The 21,694-nt window shown below is 38.5% G+C and overlaps 1 protein-coding gene across 2 annotated transcripts in view; it reads right to left on the bottom strand.

The window, feature by feature from the left end:
- Positions 1 to 21,408, bottom strand: part of HBS1L (HBS1 like translational GTPase) — a 67,362-nt gene extending 45,954 nt beyond the window's left edge. The window contains exons 1-5 of one of the 2 annotated variants that reach the window (XM_086631231.1): positions 21,324 to 21,408; positions 17,801 to 17,866; positions 15,880 to 16,017; positions 13,084 to 13,278; positions 10,929 to 12,440 (exon numbers count right to left, since the gene is read on the bottom strand). In XM_086631231.1, the coding sequence (XP_086487357.1) occupies positions 10,954 to 12,440; positions 13,084 to 13,278; positions 15,880 to 16,017; positions 17,801 to 17,866; positions 21,324 to 21,366 (1,929 nt within the window). In that variant the 5' untranslated portion in view covers positions 21,367 to 21,408 and the 3' untranslated portion in view covers positions 10,929 to 10,953. Of the gene's footprint in view, positions 1 to 10,928; positions 12,441 to 13,083; positions 13,279 to 15,879; positions 16,018 to 17,800; positions 17,867 to 21,323 lie in introns of those variants that run through there. The other variant, XM_086631230.1, reaches the window with a different exon arrangement.
- Positions 21,409 to 21,694: the final 286 nt, after the last annotated feature.

Below are 21,694 nucleotides of genomic sequence, written 5' to 3'. Positions count from 1 at the left end.
CTTCCGCAGTATTAAAAACAAGGTATTAGCAGGAAAAAAAAAAAAAAGAAAAAAGGCAAACAAGTTCACACAGCTATTACTACAATTGTAGAGAAAAATCTTAAGTTATCTGAAAAGCCCCAAAGGCAATTGTCCCGGACCACTGCTGTATACCACTCTGTTTGTACTAACACCTGGCTAAAACAGATTATACACCAGAAAGACATCGCTCCATAACACACACATTATGGATGCTTCCAGTAACAATGGACCTTATTAAAGATTTAGTTAATCTAACATTAATTAGACGATTAAGCTGACAGTAGCTAACTGATACACAATCCTAGTATTAAAATCTAATTGTATTTATCAGGGAAAGAACTGCAGGGAGAAATGCAGACACTGGCCAAGCTGAAGTAAGCAAGGTAAAAGTAAGCTACTTGACATACACAGCAACATACATTTGAGAAGCACAAAACACATTTAAACAAAAACATAAATCTGTTCTGCATTTAAATTTAGAAGTTTATAAAAACTGCTCCAACTTTCAGTGAAAGAAATGTATTTACTCACATAGTTAAGCTTTCTCTTTTTAATGGCAGCATGTTTTACATTATCTGCATTACTTATCTACAGTTGTATTACTTATGTATACTATTGCTCTGAAAATTTCTTTATTCCACATTTTCCTATGAACTCCTCTGGTGTCAGTCAAACATATCTGAATGCTAAAGTCACCAAATATGAACTTGTTTAATAAGTCTAGAAAAAAATGGAGACTCAACATCATCATAATCTCAATAAGGGTGACCCGTATTTGGAAAATAAGAACCTATGTAGAGACATGATGTGAAACATACCACTGGAGGCTCTATTCTTCATTGCCAAAATCATTCAGAGACACAAACTGATCTACAAAAAGCTGCATATCTGAGTTCAGAAGAAAAACTGAATATAGTAAAGCATAACTCGTAGTTTTAAATAAGCTTGCAAAACATATCAGATGCAGATGAATGCCAGGAAAAGTTCAAATGCCAGGAAAAGTTCATTTGCCAGTCTGAAGCAGTACATTGCATTCTAATGTGACTTCAGAGAGGAACCTGCATGGACTCAAGTTCATTGCTTAACATTTTCCTCTTCCTTGATGCAGTGCACGAGTAGTTAGACACTTCACATTTACAGTAGTACCTGCAAGCACACAGAGAGCATCCACGACCTTACAACAGTTTGTTCATATACATACGTTATCAGAAAAAACAGGTCACAGAACACAATTCAAATCACAAGGCAAATTTTTGCCTTGAAAAATTTTTACTTGAAAATCTTTAAGTGGCACTTTTCCTCCTTTTTTCAACTTAATAATCCAGTAGCAGTCAGTGTATATGCAGTTTCACCATCTTGCCTAGTTGACAAGCAAAGTTAGTCATTTTCCTGTTTATGTGGGTCAGCAACAGGGAAGAGGAAAACATTAAAAATAGGAAAATGTGATTCTAAAACCACAAAAAGTGGTAACAAGGACTCAAAACAAGGAGTACCCAAAACACTTCAACTCATATTTTGGAACTAATTAGATTTAAAATTTCCATTTAGGCTGAGCTTCTATATGCAGTAAAAATATGGAAGCAGAACTGAAGCAACCACCAGTCAAAGCTCTTCCATGTCTCTGCCAATTCGGCGTCGCAACTTCTGCACACACAAGTATTTTCCATATTAAAGTTAGCTAAGCTAAGGTTTTTTTCCAAGCTTTCGGCATTTTAAGCATGAATTTCTACCAGGGATTCTGACAGTAAACTCTTGAGTTTTAAGTTTGATGGCCATTCCAAGAGTCAGAAGTATAACAGAAGAGAGGAACCTGGTATTTTAAGCATTTGTAACTGTCCACTCTGAAGACCGAAGTGCTAGTTTTATGAAAGAACACCGAAGTTGAGATGATGAAAAACAAGTAATATTTTGTCACCCAAGAACAAACCAGTTCAGGTGCAGAGGCACACAAGCAGTGCGTGGGTGGCATTTCTGTTGGCATGTATGTGGCATAACACACTAGACTATGCAACTAGTATGTTTTATAACAACATTGAGACACACAGAATTAAAAAAAGTATGATTCTGCAGAAACACATCCAGAAGATGGCACAGAGATAAGGTAGGTATCGATAACACAAATTTTACAGGGAAGGAACAACAGTATTCGTAGTGAAAGACACCTAGCATAAACCAGACATTGCAAGGTAATTCTGTGTTTTAAGCTTGCATTTTTACACTTTCCTGGCTTTTACCCTTTAATTTCATTTCTGAAGTTTTGCATGTGTTTCCTATTAGCATTAAAGCTCCTTTTCATCAGTAACTGATATATTTTAAACAGTTTCTTTCACTCCCACAATTTTCAATTTGGTATGCCTATATTTCTAATGTTTAGATGTCTTACCAGTTTCTAGAGCGGAAATGCATCGGTTTACAACTGCAAAATATTGCCACAGCCTTGCTTTGAGTACTCAAGTGCAAACTTCAGGTAGGACTTATGTTTAAACTGGTATACAACAGCACTACAGCAGCAATCATTCATCCTTACAAGGATTTAAAAAAAAACAACCACAAAACAACCTTCAACCATACCTTCCTAGCACTGCAGCAATCACATCTGAGAACTTAGTAAATTCTTCACTTTACCTTCTAAAGACACAGAGAAAATCAACTGATGGTTGATCTTTACCACGACCTGAAGAGGCTGAGATAGAAGGCCACTATATGAACAAGCGAGCTACTGTTTCCCCAGGATCTCTGGTTCTTCTGGAATCCCAAAGTTCTAAAAAGGACACAATCATTTTTAGTTTTATCGAAGCTCTCTCAGCTTCCAAGCAAAACACCCAGCTTTCACACATGATAGAGTCAACTATGAAAATGATTGACTTTGTATTGGTTTACACTTTGTCCAAAAAAAAGTAAACCAAACTAGTGTTAAAGGACCATAAAGAAAACTCAGAAAAAGCTTGGAGTGTCACTTTTTCCAGTGTAGGTGTACAGTATGTACGAGGAGAATCTCAAAAAGGTATTTCAAAGGATTTTAAAAAGCTTTTCATTGCTGGTGACACATTTTTCCCTGAAATAAGCCACTTCCTTTCCAAAACCCACACAGTACCTCAGTGTAAAGATTCAGTAACTTCTCGAAGGTCTGTGTATATATTTTTCTTACACAAAACACGGAAGTCTTAAATTCTCATTACTTTCCATGATTTAAGATAGAACTATATCACCAGTCATGTCAGATTTCAAACATTTCCATTCAGCAAAGAACATATTCTCTTTGTCAGGCTGAACACACGCCGTATCTGAGAATCATTAAGTACAACGGGCTCTCATCACTCCATCAGGCCTTTCAGAACTGTTATTACTGAAAAGTTTGCACAGCCAAGTGAAGTTGGGGACAAAACTTTCTTCTGAGCTACCCAGGTATAAATAACGGACTTCCAAATATGTGAAATCGAAGCATTAGAATCCAGTATGATAAACCCTACTGCAACTAAAACCTGAGGGACTCTAAGCTAAAGAAAATGTATCGTACATCACCATCAAACTTCAGAATGTGTGCTCCTCCAGAATTTCTTTGGAATTCTCCCTATAAATAAAACCCAAAGTATAAGTTTGTTTGTTTTTTCATTTAATCCACTCGTCCAGTAACCACAAAGCAGAAGTGATTAAAGTCATCTGCTAAAGCACAATAATCTGTATTCTGACACTTTGCACTGCTAGGCAGCAACTGCTATCACAGTGTCCACCTGTAGCATAAAAAGACAAAAGACAAATAAGTATTTGTCCAGGGACTGAGAAATGCTCATCATTCTGAACCAAAACCAAACCTTGCTGCATTCAACTGAGTGAAAAGAAAAAGCTAATTACATTAAGTCACGTTGTGGTAAAGTTTGTGGGATTTTTGTTTGTTTGTTACTGGTGTAAAGCAAAAACAAAGGAAGATATTTATACAGGAGAGGTAAAAATAGAACTCTAGAAAACTGAAAGATAAACCTTAACATAATGCAAGCTAAGCACCTACTAATTTTACTTGTGGCTTGTAGTCTTGAAACTGCCCACACTGTCTTAATAGCTACATCAAAAACCGGAATATCTCCAGTATTAATAAAATTCATAAACCAAAAATAACTGCCAGTGAGCAAATACCCTGCTTCTCTATTAACAGCTGCAAGGAAAGCAGTATAGTCCAATATTTAGAGAACTAGACTTGAGCTTGAGACCTGTGCTCTTCCTAGATTATCTGGCTTATCATGAGTAAGGCTTTTCAACTTCCTGTGCTTTACTTTCAATTTTGACTCTTTACTGTGAAGCCTATTTCTTATTAAATACTTATACATATAGCCCTATAAAGACCCTGTTCTTGGTGCTATTCCTCAGAAATCACCATAATGCAAAATAACCAGTACCTCAACAAAGATAGCTCAACTATGTGAATGACTTCATTAAAAAAAACACCTATATTCCTTGGTACCCCAACAACCATCAAACCAAACATGCTCAGTTCACAGTAGTTTTAATTTCCTGCAAGGACTGCACATTTACAGACATCTGACCTCCTTCTTGCTCATACATCAGTAAAACAAAAAATCTTAGTGTCAAAAAGCGGTTAACAATTCCGTTAATGGTACCTGAAACAGAATAGAATCTAGCTCACTCACCAGTATCTGTATTTGTTCTGCAATACTAACATGGGCAAAAAGAAATGAAAATGTAGTTTAGCCAGAAAAAGCAAGCAAAAAATGAAACAAATATGCACAGAATGCAGATCATTTTGACTAAGAGAGTACCATTTTTACAGAAACATTTTTCAGAAATTTTAACTTTAAGAAAGGTTTCTCAGAGAACCCATAAACATCAGCTAAATTTCAACCAACAAAAATTCCTGCTTTCTTGACTCTAGTGAAAGCAAACTTACTACAATAGTGCATTTCAAATTGCAATCTCTGAACATCACTCACATCCACTGCTGAGATTATGCGAAGGACACCTGAGAAATGCTACATTTGTCAAGAACATATGTCATCAGTTAAAAATAAATTTATATTAAGATTTCATTCTTTGATTTTTATGGACAAAACCACTCAAAACAGCCAATTAAAATATTAAAATAACGTCCATCTTCATCAGCTATTACCTCCATACATTGACATGATGATGAGTAAATACTTCACAGGCAACTCCACTTTAAAATCTCCATATTTGCATTATAAAAAGAGTAAGACAATTTTCACTATGTCTTCTTAAGTCTGCAACTCTTAACAAATTGTTCATGAGTTCCTTCAAAATGTATGATTTCAATCTCTGCAGTCGACAACCACTTACACGTTCTGGTCATTTTGTTACCAGACATTTGTAGAGAAGGGCAATGGGTTATTGTCTAAAGGAATCCTACCAACACGAAGCATCTAAATCAATTACTTGACCAACAAACCACTAACACACCTCAGAAGTCACTGACAATTGTTTTTAATGGGCCATTTTTAAGTATGCAATGTAATGTGGACACAACCTAGATAATCTAAACACTTCCATAACAACATAGACTCCAGAAACTCATGAATCATTTCTTAAGGATTGTTCATCTCAACAATCACCTAAAATCACAAACTCTAATTAGTTTTTACTTTTGGTAAAAACATAGACTTCAACAAACAGTCTGCATAAATGAGCAACTGTCTGTACAGTACAGGAATACTAAAATAAGGACTTATTCCCATTGATCTGCATTAAGATAGCAATTTGGGAAGACCAGAAGAGCTTGCTTCAAGAAATAAATAAATAAATCGCCACTGGCTTTGATTTTTGTTTCATCACATTGCTTTCTAGTGCAGACTAAACACACCAGCTTCATAAAAGAGGTTTCTCCTACTTTCCCACAGAAAATCCTCTAGGTCAAAACTATTAGCACACACAGAAGTATAGACAATTTGGACTTATGACATGTCCTCATCATCTAAATAGCAGTCTGGACATCGTGAATTGAACATAAAATCTACGTAAGAGTTTACCAGCTCTCTACACTTCACACAAACCAAAAAAGAATATGTTACCTGTAAAAATTCAACTCCATTTCAAAAGAAACAAAAAAGCAGTGAAGCATCCCCTTTCAGCACTTCAGAAAATCTATTTTTACTGCATGAATTACAATGTGATGAAATTTTTGCTTTTTTTCCTCCCAATCACAATTCAAAATCAACATTTAATAAAAAAAATGCTTTAACAACTTTGAAAAGCTGAGCACTTTTTGAAAGAGGTGTGAATGATTGTGTGTATAACCCTGACTTACTGCCCTTGTACGAAGGTACTGTAATAAACTGTATATTTCATAAACACAACCTGTATCCTATCTTCATACAAATATTTTGTATAGCTATTCATTTTTGCAGTAGTAGTAGTTGGTCTTTAACTTTCTGCATAAGTGTAGATTTTCCTAAATTGCTGATTACTGAAAAATGCATTTGAATGACATGATTAGAATAGGGCAAAACACAAAGTTGCAAAGACTAACTCACTGAACCACTTAGTCTCTTAGAAATAAGATTTTGAAATACTATTGTGAAACAGTTCCAGAAATCTAAGTAGCTTGCTGCCTCTGAAGCTTAAGATCCTGAGAATTGTCTGAACAATTCAATGAGAAATTACTCATATAGTTATTTCAGAATAAAAAGTAAAACCAGGTACATGAAGTTTTCATCCCATGAAGTTTTTTATGTCTTAAGTTTATGCTTCTATCATTCTATACTTTTCTCAAAGCAATAGTGGTTTATGTTGTAATTAAAAACCAGCTAAACATGTTAAATCACATCTCAAAGAGTACAAAGCATCAACAATTTTTTTACATCCCAATGGGGACTGTTACTTTCCTACCCTTCTAATCCTTTGACTGTCAATTTGCCCTGGTTTCCCAAAACAAGTTCAGATAGAAATCAGCTAGAAAAGGGAAATCTAAAAGACAAAAATGGAACAGGTGTTTAGAGACACGTCAAGAATGTTGATTTTAAGAAATCAACTCTAGTAATTCTAATTTAATGGCTTTAAACTAAGAGAGAGGAGATTTAGATTAGATCTAAGGAAGAAATTCTTCAGTCCGAGGGTGGTGAGGCACTGGAACAAGTTGCTCAGGGAAGCTGTGGATGCTCCATTCCTGCAAGTGTTCAAAACCAGGTTGGACTTTGAGCAACCTGGTCAAATGGAAAGTGTCCCTGCCCATGGCACAGGATTGGAACTAGATTTTCTTTAAGGTCTCTTCCAACCCAAACCATTCTGCAATCCTACGACTCATTTCTACTGGAACAAAGAGCTTCAGAACTAACTTTAGACAGTTGCTTTTTTTTTTTTTTCTTATTTCACTGATATCCTTTCCTTTTTAAGATCCAAACTGGTTTTAAAATGCTATCAAAATTATCTGAAAAAAAACTTTACAAACCCATTTCTAACCGAAAGCGAACAGAAGCCTCAATATGGTTTCTGAAGACAAACTAGCAGATGCCAGTTTTTGCCTTACTTCCTCCAAAGGAATCTTCAGTGGAAAGAAGTATGCCCATGCAAACCCAGACAACAACAGCAGCCTGTTTCCACAATAGATATAATCATTACAGAACATTAAATCATAATTCTATCAGGAAAGTTAACAAGAAATTGTAATTAAGTCAGTCCTTTAAGAATATGCATTTTATTTAGGTACATAACGTAATGTCCACAAGACAATTTTATATTAAAAATATTCAGCAGCCACTTAAAAATTATGTACAAAATCAATTTAATGTACAAAATACCTTAGGAATATACAGCTTGAATACCAGAAGTAGTATGTCTATGTAGTTTAACATTATCTTTTTTATGTCCATATGCAAACACAGACACAAGTACTTTGCAATGCTGATCTGTGAATTCCAAAACAAGTAACACAATTACCCGTATTAGACAAAGAAACACAACAGATGCAAAATGGGGGGGAGGGCAGGAGGTTTTATACATACATCAATAAAATAAGATCACTGTGTAAAGCATAAAATGGTCAGATTTAGTTAACAAGAATTTTAACATTCATTAGGCAGAAACACTTCAGTGCAAAGGCCAAACACAGACTTTATATACAAAAATGCCACATACCATAATATCATGCAGTATTCTAAGACAATTATACCTGTCACTAACGACAGAAATCCAGTTCTTAGTAAGGAAATTAAGGAATAATTAAGGAAATTATTAAAATACCTGTTTCACTTTAAAAGCAAATATAGTAACACATTACCTCCTGTTTATAAAAACAAAACTGTAAAGTTTCCCAAGCATGGAAATAAATAATCTCTGCTGAAAATTAATTGGAATTCAGGTTTATCCACCACTTAGGCACCTGTGCAGCGTTCAGCCTTTGAATTCAAGGTTCACTTCAGGATTCAGGACTGCAAACTGAAGAAAAATCCCTCCCCTACTCCTTACACACTCACAGCATGCATTGCTTCTTCGAGATCAATAAAAACAATGACACGAATGCAAATGAAAAAGTATTTATACATTAAAATCTAGCTCCCTAACAAGATCCAAAGTTGTTTACTAAGGTATCAATCCCACTCAGATCCGCAATAAACACGTAATGCTGATGCCCTTTGGCCTCAGTCACTTGTTTGAACTTTAAGCTGCATGAAACCTACAGCAAAACTGAGCTCCAAGTACTACATATTGCCGCCTACTACTTGTACGTACTTTCCAGTGGAATCCATAGGTCCTACATTTAGCTGTATGTCCAGTTCAGGCTCCAAGATCATTTAAAAATGCTAAGAAGTTTTATGCAAAGAAGAACAGCCAGAGGAATGAGAAAACAGACCAAAACGAAAGAAATGTCCAACAAAAACAAGAGAAAAGATTTAGAAGGAAAAACAGAGCTATTCAATGATAGCAAAACCAACTAAAAACATGCCAGGCATGACAATGCCAAACTTTGCACTAACATTTTACTTAAAAAAATTACAATTTCTCCAAAAGATGAATACTTACAATTTTGGAAGAACTGAACTTTAATTATAAACTCTCCAAATAGGACATCTTGCCTCAGTGGGAAAAACAGACTTGGGACTTTTAAGCAGCAGGAAGTTAATATTTGGACTATCTATAGAGGAACTGATCACTGAAAAGCATTTCATATTGTTCAAAAAGCAGAATTTGCCATTAAGATTAATTAATAAAACAACCAGTACACAATCAGTATCGTCTAGACTTCTGTAGGAAGTTTTCTGAGGAAAACTTCTGCTCCTGCTCATGAACTTACCAGATCATGGTACGTACACTGGATTGTATTATTTACACTTCAATTCTTTAAGGCACTCAAAATAGGTAAGGATACAGATGGCTAGATTAACATGTCAACTGGAACATAAACACTGCAGCACTGTCATTATATAAAACTTTTATTAGTCAGGGTAAGAAACATTGGTTTCATTCAGGAGGTCTGAGATCACCCTGCTCATAGTCCCAGATTACAACAGGACCAACCAGACAAACAAGTAAAATACACAAAACATGAAATTTGTACCTGAGAGCACTGGAACAAGTTTTATTTTTATTTAGAAACAAAACTGTAGTGCAACCCGAAATCAGGAATAAACCTAAAGTTTTTTTGTCTCCTTTTTGACGTAGCAAGCTCAACAAAAAGTCAAATTAAAACTGGACGAAAAGTATATCTACTAGCTGCCACGTTTAGCACAAATAAGTGTATGGCAGTATATGAACAAACGTATTTTTCTACTTGCAGTAGTGTCTTTATTGCACTTATTGCTGTTCAGGATCTAAAATACTGAATTTGACACCAGTAGTATATTAAAAGTAGTAGTATGTACTCAAAGGAAAGATGAAACATACATGCAATTACTAATTTGACTAACAGGGGCATTAGAACCTGGTAACTATCAGCTAAAAAAATAAGTCAGAACGTCCTGATTCTGATCTTCCATCCAAAGATTCAAAGTAACAGCAACGGGTGCAAACAGTAGAGGAGAATATATTTCCATTACTAAAGGAAGCTTTCTTCAAAACAGACACGAGACAGACGCAAACAGCACTTCTGCTTTGCCTGAATTTTCTTTCCATTGAGCAAAAACTCTCATGCTAAAGTTGAAAGAATTGTTATTCCAATACTTTTCTGAATGGCTTGAGAACAAACCACAGAATCCTAGTGAAACCTCCCATGAAATACATGCAACACACAGATACCTACAAAATGGCTGGTTTGAAATTCTGAATATCACAGCTTGACAGCTGATTGGAGTGGGGGGCACACAGTTTTAATTGCTTGCTCCCCTGCAAATTTGGTCCTATCAAAAACTACACGTCCTACTACAACTAAAACGGTCAAAACCTGAGGTTAGTGAGGCTTTTAAAAACTAAACATATTTCTGTTGTAATATTGTCATCAGTATAAAGATAGAAGAGAACAATGACATTGACTGGAAATACCAATTACGAGACTGGCAGTTTAATAACATACCTTATCAGAAAATATAACTCTAAGAACATTTAATAAAACAGTCGTAATATAAACTGAGTTTCCCACTTCCCAAACTATACACCATATAGCAAAACTAAATTACTTCACAAATAATAATTCAGTGTTCCCAATGAACTGCACCTCCAACACCCACAGAGATGTTTCAAGAAGTCTGACGGTGTTCATAGAATTATGTACAAGCAATATCTACATACTAAAGTTCAAGACTTTGCAAAAGTTAAAAATGTTAAATTGTCAGTGAAAATTATGCAAAAATAAAGATATTCAGTGCAACACCTTAAAAGTTCACGTACAAATTTGCTACCAAACAGTGAGAACTGTAGTATGTCAATTAAAAAAATAAAAAAAATCAATTCTGGATTATAAATAGGTCCTACATAATTACATTTTTTTTAATATACCAAGATATAAACACTGATTTTTATTTTTTTTTTCCTCCCACACTACTCCCTTGTAAAAGCTCTCTTTTGGTTAGCTTTCACAATGTCATCAGGAGATGCTGATTTGAAGTCAAATGGTGTTATGGCTATTACAGGACCAGTTTCCTTGGGTTTTATGTCCTGTACTTGTCTACTGTATAGGAAAGCTTTATGTACACCAATCGTGCGCCGCTTATAACCTTTCGGAGGATAACGGAGACACAAGGTTAAAGCAAAAGCTGAAGGTCTTGCACGCAGCGCCTTCATCCATGAAAGGGACAAATCCTGCCTCTTAGGAGCAAGCCCTCTTTTGGATTTTTTATTTGTTTTGGCAAAACCTGAATATTTTCCTTGTTTTCCTTTCACAAGTTTAGTTTCAGGGCTTAAGATATTGAACGGTTCTACCACATTTTGTTCTGCAGATACCTCTGCATTTTTCACAAGGACACTTAAATCAATGTTGGTTCTTTCAGAGGGCTTCAGTTCAGTTCCATCAAGCATGGGGAAGTCTGTCCTTTGTTGAGTTCTATCTATTTCAATAGTCTCTGCTATTAAATCCGAAAGTGATAAATTCTCAACCTGCTTTAGTGGAGAAACTTTAGAGACGGCTAGAGAAGACAAAGATACTGTTAGATCTGGCATCCCAGCTGAAGCTGGATGTTGACTTACTAGTTGTGATAATGGTGAGGTTCCCAATTTCATATCAGTGAAATCTGCTGTAGACGGGGTACAAAGATCAGCCAAAGAAAAACAGTGGCTAGCACTGCTTTCCTGGTGCTCCTGAATTAAGTCAGCCAACGATCTACTTCCAGACCTTAGCACTGGCAAAGCAGCCGTGTCTGAAGAGGGGCTTTCTTGTTTTCTACTTGAAAATTGTTCTTCGCTTGTGCAAAGAAGTTCACTCTTTCTATTTACAGTATAACTGACTTCGGTATCAAGGGCCAGCCTTCCTAAAGCACTTGTTAAACACAGAGGACTGTAAAAATTTGCATTACTGTTACAATCAGAAGTATTGGAGGAAACGAGAGGAATGCTGTCTTCAGGACTCAGAGAATCACAAACCACATCCTGCGTCAGCAAGGATTTCAAGTCCTGTGTTTCCTTGCACTCGAACTTGTTAAAGGCAGAATTTCCAGATGGGTTACTTCCTATGCTAAAGTAAACATCTTCACTGTCAGGAATCGAACTTACTGCATTAGCACTTTCTGGTAGTTGATTCTCTGCCTGTTTGTTCACAGGCTCACAAAACGATCCTTTACACAAATCATCACTGAGAGAAGGCGACAGCACAAGCGAAGAGGATTTCAATCCTTCTCTTTCTGATGAAGGTGTACTGGATTTTTCAGCATTAAAGAGCATTTTGTCATTTGTAATTAAAGAGTAACAAGCTGAGCCACTTTTGGCTGTCACGTTTCCACACCCAGGTTTGTTGGTGTTGCCAGCAACATTCTCTACTGCACAAGAGAAACTGTCTGCATCAATACACATTTCTGGACAACAAAGTAAGTCTCCTTACCTTACAATAGCCAATAATTTTCAGATGGAAGCGCAGTCACAATGAAATATCCATTTTTTTTTTAAAGTTGACAGCAGCAATAAAAAAATCAAGAAGAAACATGAAAAGGCATTTAATTACTAAGTGTTATCCAAAGGCAGGTAACATTCCACAATTAAATTACGAGTATCTAATGAAACACCTAAGAAACTTTAAGAATCAGCTAAAAATGCCAATAAAGATAACAAAGATTTCAGCATAAATCAAAATAAGAAAGTCACTGTATAGACGGGAATGGGAGATCTCAATTCCTCAAACAAATAACGGAAGTGCATTAAACTTAAAGATGTACAACTTTTAGGACATGTATTCATTCAGTTAAGTCACGTACTAGAAATCAGAAATTTACTGTGAACTGCAGATGGTTGCAGTTTGAATTTAAGCTGACACTAATGTTTTATTTTGACTTCTAGTTCAAGAAAAGCTACGCTTTCCTGTAAATGTTTTCAGAACACAGAAATAGAAAAGTAAATTTGTCTTTTTAAATTTTCTAATAACGACTAACGCAGTAACAAGTACCTTCACAGGTTGCAAAGCCAAAATTAAACTGTACATAGGAATAAATCATCTTGAATGTAAACAATTAAACAGAAGTATACCTTTTGTCGTCTTGCCTGCAATGGCAGCATCCTCATTCTTGGTCTTCACGTTTTGCTTACTGCCTTGTGAAAGCACAAGATCCAAAGCCTTCTGTACATCAAATTTACTATCCAGCACTGCTTGCACCATTGTTTGCTCTGGTACAGCCTCTGCCAAAACTTCTCTCATTTGATCAAGGCATGAATTAAGACGGGCTAAAAGAGACATATTACTGTTACAAGCTGCACAAAAAAAATGTCTTAAGTGGCTTAACCACCAGCACCACGCATCTGATTATCAAAAACAGGAGAAAAATATCACAGTAAAAGATAAAACCTTTAGAAACTAATTTCAACCTCACTTATTGCCATGATAAACCTTGTCGCCAAACCCGCAGAGTATTTGACTAATTTCAGATATTGCTATAAGGAACTTGTCACTGAACTACTATTTATTAGTCCATAAAGTCTCTATTTAAATACTTTGATGTTGTAAAATTAACTATCTTCACTGCAGAGAAGAAATACAAATAATCACCTTAAAATTATCCCAAATAATTTGGTAAGCCAATGGGGAATCCCATCGAACAGTACATTTTAAATGTTTACAGATGCTGTAATTAACACCCAAAGTAAAACAGTATTTTTGGAGGCCTCGGGCCTTAACAATTTAAAACTATGGATAAACATGCCAGCTTTGAAACCACCTGCAGTCTTTACCTTTCCTAAAACTGTAATACGTTTTTTGGTTGAAAAAATCAATTTTCTTTGGAGCATAAATCTGCAACTAGAATAAGCCTTGACTAAAACAAGTTTCTCAAGTCTTGACTTGCTGCACAACGAGAGACCGAGAACTCGCCAGGCTGCCACGCGCTGGAAGCAGCGTGCTGATCGAACACACAAGCACAAGAGAACAGAAGAAAATCTTCCTGAATATCCTACTTTCTGCCAGTTCAGATTTTAGAAAACAGGAACTGAACTACAATGTGATGACTATAGATTATTTATTTCAACCTCACAGATGGTGACGTTCAAAGAACTTTGCCAAGGGAATTCAACACCAACGAATCATTAATGTTTATAAATATGTAAAGGGTGACTGTCATGAGGATGGAGCCAGGCTCTTCTCAGCAGCATCCAATGATAGGACAAGGATATAATGGATATAAGCTGGAACATAGGAGGTTCCACTTAAACATGAGGAAGAACTTCTTCCCAGTAAGGGAAACACAACACTGGAACAGGCTGCCCAGAGAGGTTGTGGAGTCTCCTTCTCTGGAGATGCTCAAAACCCACCTGGACCCGTTCTTGTGTGATCTGATCTACATGGTCCTGCTCCGACAGGGGGATTGGACTACATGATCCTTTGAGGTCCCTTCCAATCCCTGACATTCTGTGATTCTGTGAATCCCAGCTTCCCCATAGTTACTTAAATCAGCACCCTCAACCCGCAATCCGACCAGCAAGCCGATGTTCCCCAGACACTTGCTCTGCAAAGCCAGTACTGGCAGAGCCCTGCACAATGTGCTGGTTGGCCATTTTATTATCCAACACTGAACAAGGACAACCTTGCCAAATTCTTTGCAGCCAGATCCACTGAAATCAGTAATTCTGCATTAACGGCCAACACTGCACGCTACACCAGACATAACAGATCTTGTGGGACCACTGCTGTTTTCACAGTAGAAATGGTTATTTCTAGTTTCTTTTCCACCTTTTTTTAGTCCAGAATATTACTTACTTTCTCGCTCAAATATCAATTCTTAACAGATTGAGTCTCTCAAAAGCATTATGAAAAGCCAAGGTATCATATTGTCTAGATCACCTGTATCCACATACTGGCTGATTCTTTCAAACTGCCCTCTACAGCATTACTTCCTGCTGCAAAAACAAATATATTACACCTCAATGTATCGTATTTACCCGTATGCCTATGCATTAGCACAGCTTCTACCAGTTTACTTGACGTGGAATTGAGATTGTTTCTATTTTATCTATTGTTTCTGAATTTTCTGCAACTTGTTTTACATACCAAATTTCATCCACGTGTTTTATTATCTATTTGTTCACCAACACACTTACTCTCAGCTTATCGACATTTTAAAAATAACCCTGATTATTTTGAAAACATTGAAAAATAATACTTATGAAAGAGACTTGTGATTTTTTTTTTTTTCACAAAGCATGTAATTAAGATATCAGGCAAGTTTAAAAACAAAAGCCAGTATTTTTTTCCCAGCCACTCAGAGATTGCCAGGTGGAATCCACAGCTGCAGGACCGAATGGAAACCAAAGTCTAATGAATTTAAAATAGGGTAAGAAAAGATTGTAGAGGATATAGGTATCTAAAAATACTGGCTACTGTTTCAAAGAAATGTGTGACTTTGAAAACCGCTCAAATACTGCTAATTCCCATAATTTGGAAAGCAATACAAGCAAAAGGTCATTCCACAAATACTCTAATACTCTTCCCGAAGCATTCGATTGTGGAGACAAGACCTTGAGTTACATGGATGCTTGGCCTGAGACAGTACAGCCATTCTCACGTCTGGATCTTGTACCAAATCTCATTATTTCTAGTAAGAAACTAAGAACTTATTTCAATGTATGCAACCGAGTTACGAGTGGTATACAAAGGTAGTTACAACTTGAAGAATCACCACTGAAGCTATGCTCATGAAGGGTGTTGTCCTACAACAAGGTTACAAATTGCGAGCAGTATCAGTCACATAATAAACATTAATTTAAGACTATTTTAGCAAGTCCTTCACTCATAAAAAGAGATTGTTCGGAGAATTATTTATTTTCTATAATTACCTCTATCAACTTCAGTCAACTGATGATTGGATGTAAAATAATCAGCAGTATCATCTGTACCTTCATAGTCATATTCTTCTTCTAATGGCTCAGCAAAGCTGGCTGGTTTGTCTCGTCTGGAGTAGATAAACTGAGCTGCTACATTAGGTAAAAAACAAAATATTAAAAAAAAAAAAAAAAAAGGCAAATCTTTTTTCCTCCTTTAAAAACAAAACATATCTAAAGAGAGAAAAAGTTAGGACCCCAACCCGTTGCAGCAGTGTTGAGGGGGTGACGGGACACTACTACAGAATGACTGTACAGAGCACACATCAGATTGTAAGTCACCACCACAGTGGAACCACAGGCTAGGCAATATCCTTGCATCCATGTAAAGCAAACTCTGCAAAGTTCAGTATTCAAACAAAAGAATATACTCCAGGTTTTAAAAACAGCATTTTTTAAATACCAAATTACCATCTACAGCCTGTCTTCAGAACCTTACTCCACAACTATTATTCTCACCTCGGTTACAAGTAAAAAGCAAAAGAGCATGAAAATAACATTGCTTTTACAGTATGGCACTGTCAAACTACTGGTAACAATTCAAGGGCACTGAACACATTCTTCTCTTCTTGGAATTTCATTAGAAATACAGTCCATAAGTCAGAACATACATTTACACAAAATTTTAAACAAATGCATAATTCCACTCTGATTTAGCAACACATTAAGTCCTATATAGATAAAACTTCTTGCTGAACACGAGCCCCAGTCACTATACTTTGTACATTTCTGAGAGTATGTAATGTAAACAAATTTTCTTATGTTGTGTAATATTCTCCCCAGCTCTGAAATACATCCTGAAGGCCTACATACATGCAGAAGTGGTACAGCCTTAGCAACCATTTCCCAAATGCAGACCATTTCGTATTCAATCACCACACCCGAAGCTACTGCTAAAAGACTGCTGTACAATCTAGATCAGATTATTTTATACATGAATCTTACATTAAAAAGAATTCTGAGCAAAATTATTGTGCGCAAACAAGAATTGGTTTCACAATTTAGCCATTTATACTTGATTAATAAGTAAACATGTTGCACATTTTCATCACAAAATACAAGGCTACCTTAATTCTCAGATTTTTGAAGACCTAATTAACTCAGGTACCTGTGGCCAGAGGTCACAGACTACATCGGGGTCGCAGCGGATCTAGCTCCAGCCTATTTACCTGCAGTGGCACAGCTTCACATCAACGTCAGCCATACTATTTTCAGGGCCTACTCAGCTCTAAAAACAGTTCCACCAAATCTGGGGAAACCCTGAGCTGATAATCTTGCCAGAGATGTGCCTGGAGAACACAATCTAATGGTTCTACAGCTGGGTTGAACTCGGCTCCGAACACGTCTTACCTGAGCACACAGCATCACTATTTTTACATCTACTTTGCAACACTACAAATGCCAGAAGGCTTATTAGCTCCACATGACCCTGCACAAGAACAGAAGCCAATGAGGACCAGTGCTGCATCCCACAATAAGACTCTCTACCTCACATTTACTCAAAGTCGCGTAAAAGACATCGACTACCAAGTGCAGAATCACCGCTGTTAAACCCACGTAGATCCCACTAACAATTTTAAAAGAAACAAAATGTTTCAAGACTATCAACACATTCCCATAAACCAGATTTTTATTATCAAGTACATTGTGACCATCCAAAATAATACACTTGTGTACGACTGAAATGTGCCCAGTTGTCTGATGTGACTTCCAAAAGTACAACAATGACTAACACCACCTTACTGACTTCAACAGCATTATGTCCACTAGGCACTTTTCAAGAGTTTCACTAGCTTTTAAGTATTGTTTTATGCTGGAAATAAACATCGGAGTAGGAATCAATGGACAATGCTTATTTGTAATCATCTGAACCAACCTGTTGAAGGAGAAATGCAATAATCATCTTCTACTGATTGGCCATACACATCATCATCTTCAAAATCTGCGAAGCAGAAACAGTGAGATTAGTTTGCACAATTTCTGAATACTTAATATTATAATTTAAAGGGTAATTTTAACATGAGCTTTTAAGAAATGATGCATCTCTAGTATTCCAGCAGTGCAGCTAAGTACCGTTTATTTACCTCGGTGAGAAATTCTGAGTTACAAGAACAGAATTTTAACGTTTAATACTCTATGCACTAGGAAAGCTGAAAATTTTCAAGAGCTGCGTGCTTCACACCTCCTCCTCCAGCATCTCCTGTGGAAGGCTGCCCTCACAGTCCAAACCCAACTTCCTACAGTTCCACATATCTTTACCCACGGCACTTCTCTTCACATTTCTGCTTGACCTTTCAATAGTCTTAACCACCAACAGTTCAGTTACAATCTCTACAGCTCAGGATCAGCATTTCTACTCCAGTCCTGTTTACTTCTCAGCTTTCTTCTCCAGTCTATCCTCGCAGCCATCTATCTTTCAACTCAAGTTCAGCAAGGCAAAAAACACAATTCACAGCTCCCTTCGAATACACAAAATTGTTTCAGCCAAAAAGCAAGAATCTTACGCAGTTACTTAAACATAGCCATATACTCTCCCTGTTAAGAAAAAAAAAAAAAAGGTATTGAGTATCAGTTATCAGGAAACACAAAGAGAAGGTAAATTATTCCCCTCCTCCAAAAAAAATCCTGGTTTTAAGTAAATCTTGAAAATAAATTTGTAGTTTTCACCAAGTAATAATGAAATACATGAAAAAAGTAATGAAATATTTTACAAGATGTTATTGCACATACTTGGCAGTTTCACAAAAACATGTATTGTCTGTTGTTTTAAAAGAGTAAGAGAAAAAAGTAGTTAACAGCTAAAAAAAAATCTGCACTCATATCAGTTTACAGAGCAAAGAACTGGGGCATTACAAACACTACATCCACCTATAAAAGGCTCCGAATTTGAGGCATGAGAGGTTCATTTATCTCTCAACGTGGAACAAGAAAATCAAAGTAAACTTATCTCTATAATCCACGCTAATTTTCCCCAAAAATGCCGACCAAAAGCAGTAGCTAAAAGGCCTGGCACAAGTGTACAAGAAGTTTAGAGAAAGACCCAGGAAGCTACTTTGGAAATTAAGTACTGGGGATAAAGAAAACTATATTATAGGCTTATTTTGATTGTTTGGGATTTATTTTAATAAAAAAAAAAAAAAGAAAGCATATTCTTATATACTTTTTGATCATGTTAAAAAGACAAACATTCCATGATATTTGTCTCCTGGTTCCATGGTAGAACCAATTAACGTATAAAAAGCTAGAGGAGAACTGTACAATATTTTCACGGCAAGAACACTTCTTGAAGTCTGGCCAATACTTGGAGAGCGTCAAGGAGAACTCCAAGGTGACTTCTGTGCATGGTTCACATTCACAGTTAGTAGGAAGTGAAATCAGTGTAAGTCTCGTCAGTTTGCATCACTTGAATCACTTCTATATCCCATCTTGGTTTAATTTCTAGCCTAAGAAACAGACACATCAGTGAAAATGGCTCAGCTTGCACTGACCATAAAAATAATTATTAAAAATTGACAGAAATTACAAAGAACAGAGTAGAAGCCACACAAGCATTCCACAGTATCAACAGCTGTATCACCAACGTGATCGCAGCTGGAATTTCACATTCAGTTCTGATCACAATACCTCAAAAAGGCGAGAGCAGAAACAGAATATGGTCAAATAAAGGCCACAAGGTTCAAGGCCTCAGGGGCCTTCCTAGGACAGGAGACCAAAAAACACTGCAAACATTTACTTTAGAAAGGAAACAAACAATTGAGCCAGACAAAGCATTACAGAATCTTAAGTGGCATAAAAGGAACATATGCCATTACATTGAATAAAAAAAAAACAGACGACAGAAAAGCATACTTCATTTGGGATGAAAATGACTGTATGTGACTACAGAAGTAGTAGGGTGGTGAGGCACTGGAACAGGTTGCCCAGAGAAGTTGTAGATGCCCCATCCCTGCAAGTGTTCAAGGCCAGGTTGGATGAGGCTTTGGGCAACCTGGTGTAGTGGAGGGTTTCCCTGCCCATGGCAGGGGGGTTGGAAGTAGATGATCTTTGAGGTCCCTTCCAACCCAAACCATTCTGTGATTCTATAAGTAGTATATAGTGTAAGTATAAAGACCACACGTATACACATTTGTAATTAAACCTGATGCGTAATGCAACAGTAAAGTTTCAAATGGCAACTTAACTCTCATATGGCTACAGCAAATTAGCAGGTACCTCAGCAACCCCACGAAAAGAGACTCTAATGAGTATACAAACAGGGAAATGAATTCTACACGTTAGGCACCCAGCGTCACAGATGACAGATTCAGTTGAAATCAACATTTCAATCAATCTGTGATGAAGAAAATCTCTAGAGGATGAAAGACTCAAGCAGGGAAATCCCCAATCTAGTCTAAGATTTCGCCTCTATTAGGTAAATCTGCACTAGTAAAACCTGCAAGGTAGGCCACGCAGGTGTAATGGCTCACATGGATTTACCTGACTCCCCCAGAAATTCCTAGATCACAGTGCAAAAACCAATCTGTGCTACTATAACACACAGAATCATGGAATGGTTAGGGTTGGAAGGGACCTCAAAGTTCATCTACTTCCAACCCCCCTGCCATGGGCAGGGACACCCTCCACTACACCAGCTTGCCCAAAGCCTCATCCAACCTGGCCTTGAACACTTGCAGGGATGGGGCATCTGCAACTTCTCTGGGCAACCTGTTCCAGTGCCTCACCACCCTCAATGTAAAGAATTTCTTTATCTAACCTAAGTCTGCCCTCTTTCAGTTTAAATCCATTGCCCCTTGTTCTATCACTACACGCCCTTGTAAAAAGTCCCTCTCCAGCTTTCCTGTAGGCCCCCTTTAGGTACTGGAAGGCTGCGATAAGATCACCCCGGAGCCTTCTCTTCTCCAAGAAGTTCTACAAGACGCGTGGGTTCGGATTGTGCTGAGGCTGGTTCTCAAGCCGCTCCAACCCACGGGAAAAGCGGACAATTTGGGCAGCTGAGGGCGACGCGGGCAAACCCCGCCGCGGCTTGCCGGGCGTGCCGGGACGGGCAGCAGGAGGCGGCCCCGAAGGGCGGCCCCGCGGCCACGTGCGCCCGGCCCGCCACCCGGGCGGGAAACGGGAGGGAAACGGGCGGGGGGGGGCGGGGGCGAGGCCTCGCACGGAGCCTCGTCCAACCCCTGCGGGAGGGCGGGAGGGGAGGGGGCTGCTTCTGCCCTCCCACCGCGCCTGACAGACCCCGCGCCCTCCCCTCCCCTCCCCTCGGCCGGCCGGCCGGCCCGCCCGCGGACACCGCCGCGCTCCCCCCGCGGGGCGCAAGGGCCCGTCGAAGGAAGGGGTGCGGGCCGGGGCGATTAGCGGGGCGGCCCCCCGCAGCTCTGCCGCCGACTCCTGCTCGCCACTACCTTCATCGTAGTTATAGCCTCGGACGTTCCTGTGCCGGGACATGATGGCGGCGGCGCTGGCCCGCGGTGGCGCTGGCGCGGCGGACCTAGGGCGCCATGTTAGCGGCCGGCGGAATCCCCCGTGCGCAGGCGCGCGGAGCGCCCTTCCGCTCCCGTCGCGCTCTCGCGCATGCGCGGCGCCTCGGCCGGGCCGGTGGCGCGTGCGGGGGAGGCGGCGCCCCGCTCGCCCCGCGGCGCTGCCGACGTCAGCGGCGCGCGCTGGCCCTCGCGCCCCGCCGGTTCCGCGCGGCCCGGGCGGGAAGAGCCGGTGTGGCGCTGCGCCCTGAGGGGGCGCGTCCGGTGGCGACGTGCCGAGCCCCGCGGAGAGCAGG

The sequence above is a fragment of the Tauraco erythrolophus genome, chromosome 2, assembly GCF_009769465.1.
Source record: "Tauraco erythrolophus isolate bTauEry1 chromosome 2, bTauEry1.pri, whole genome shotgun sequence".
Taxonomy (NCBI): Eukaryota; Metazoa; Chordata; class Aves; order Musophagiformes; family Musophagidae; genus Tauraco; species Tauraco erythrolophus.
Note: the sequence above shows the minus strand (reverse complement) of the source record. Positions and strands in the feature narration are given on the sequence as shown.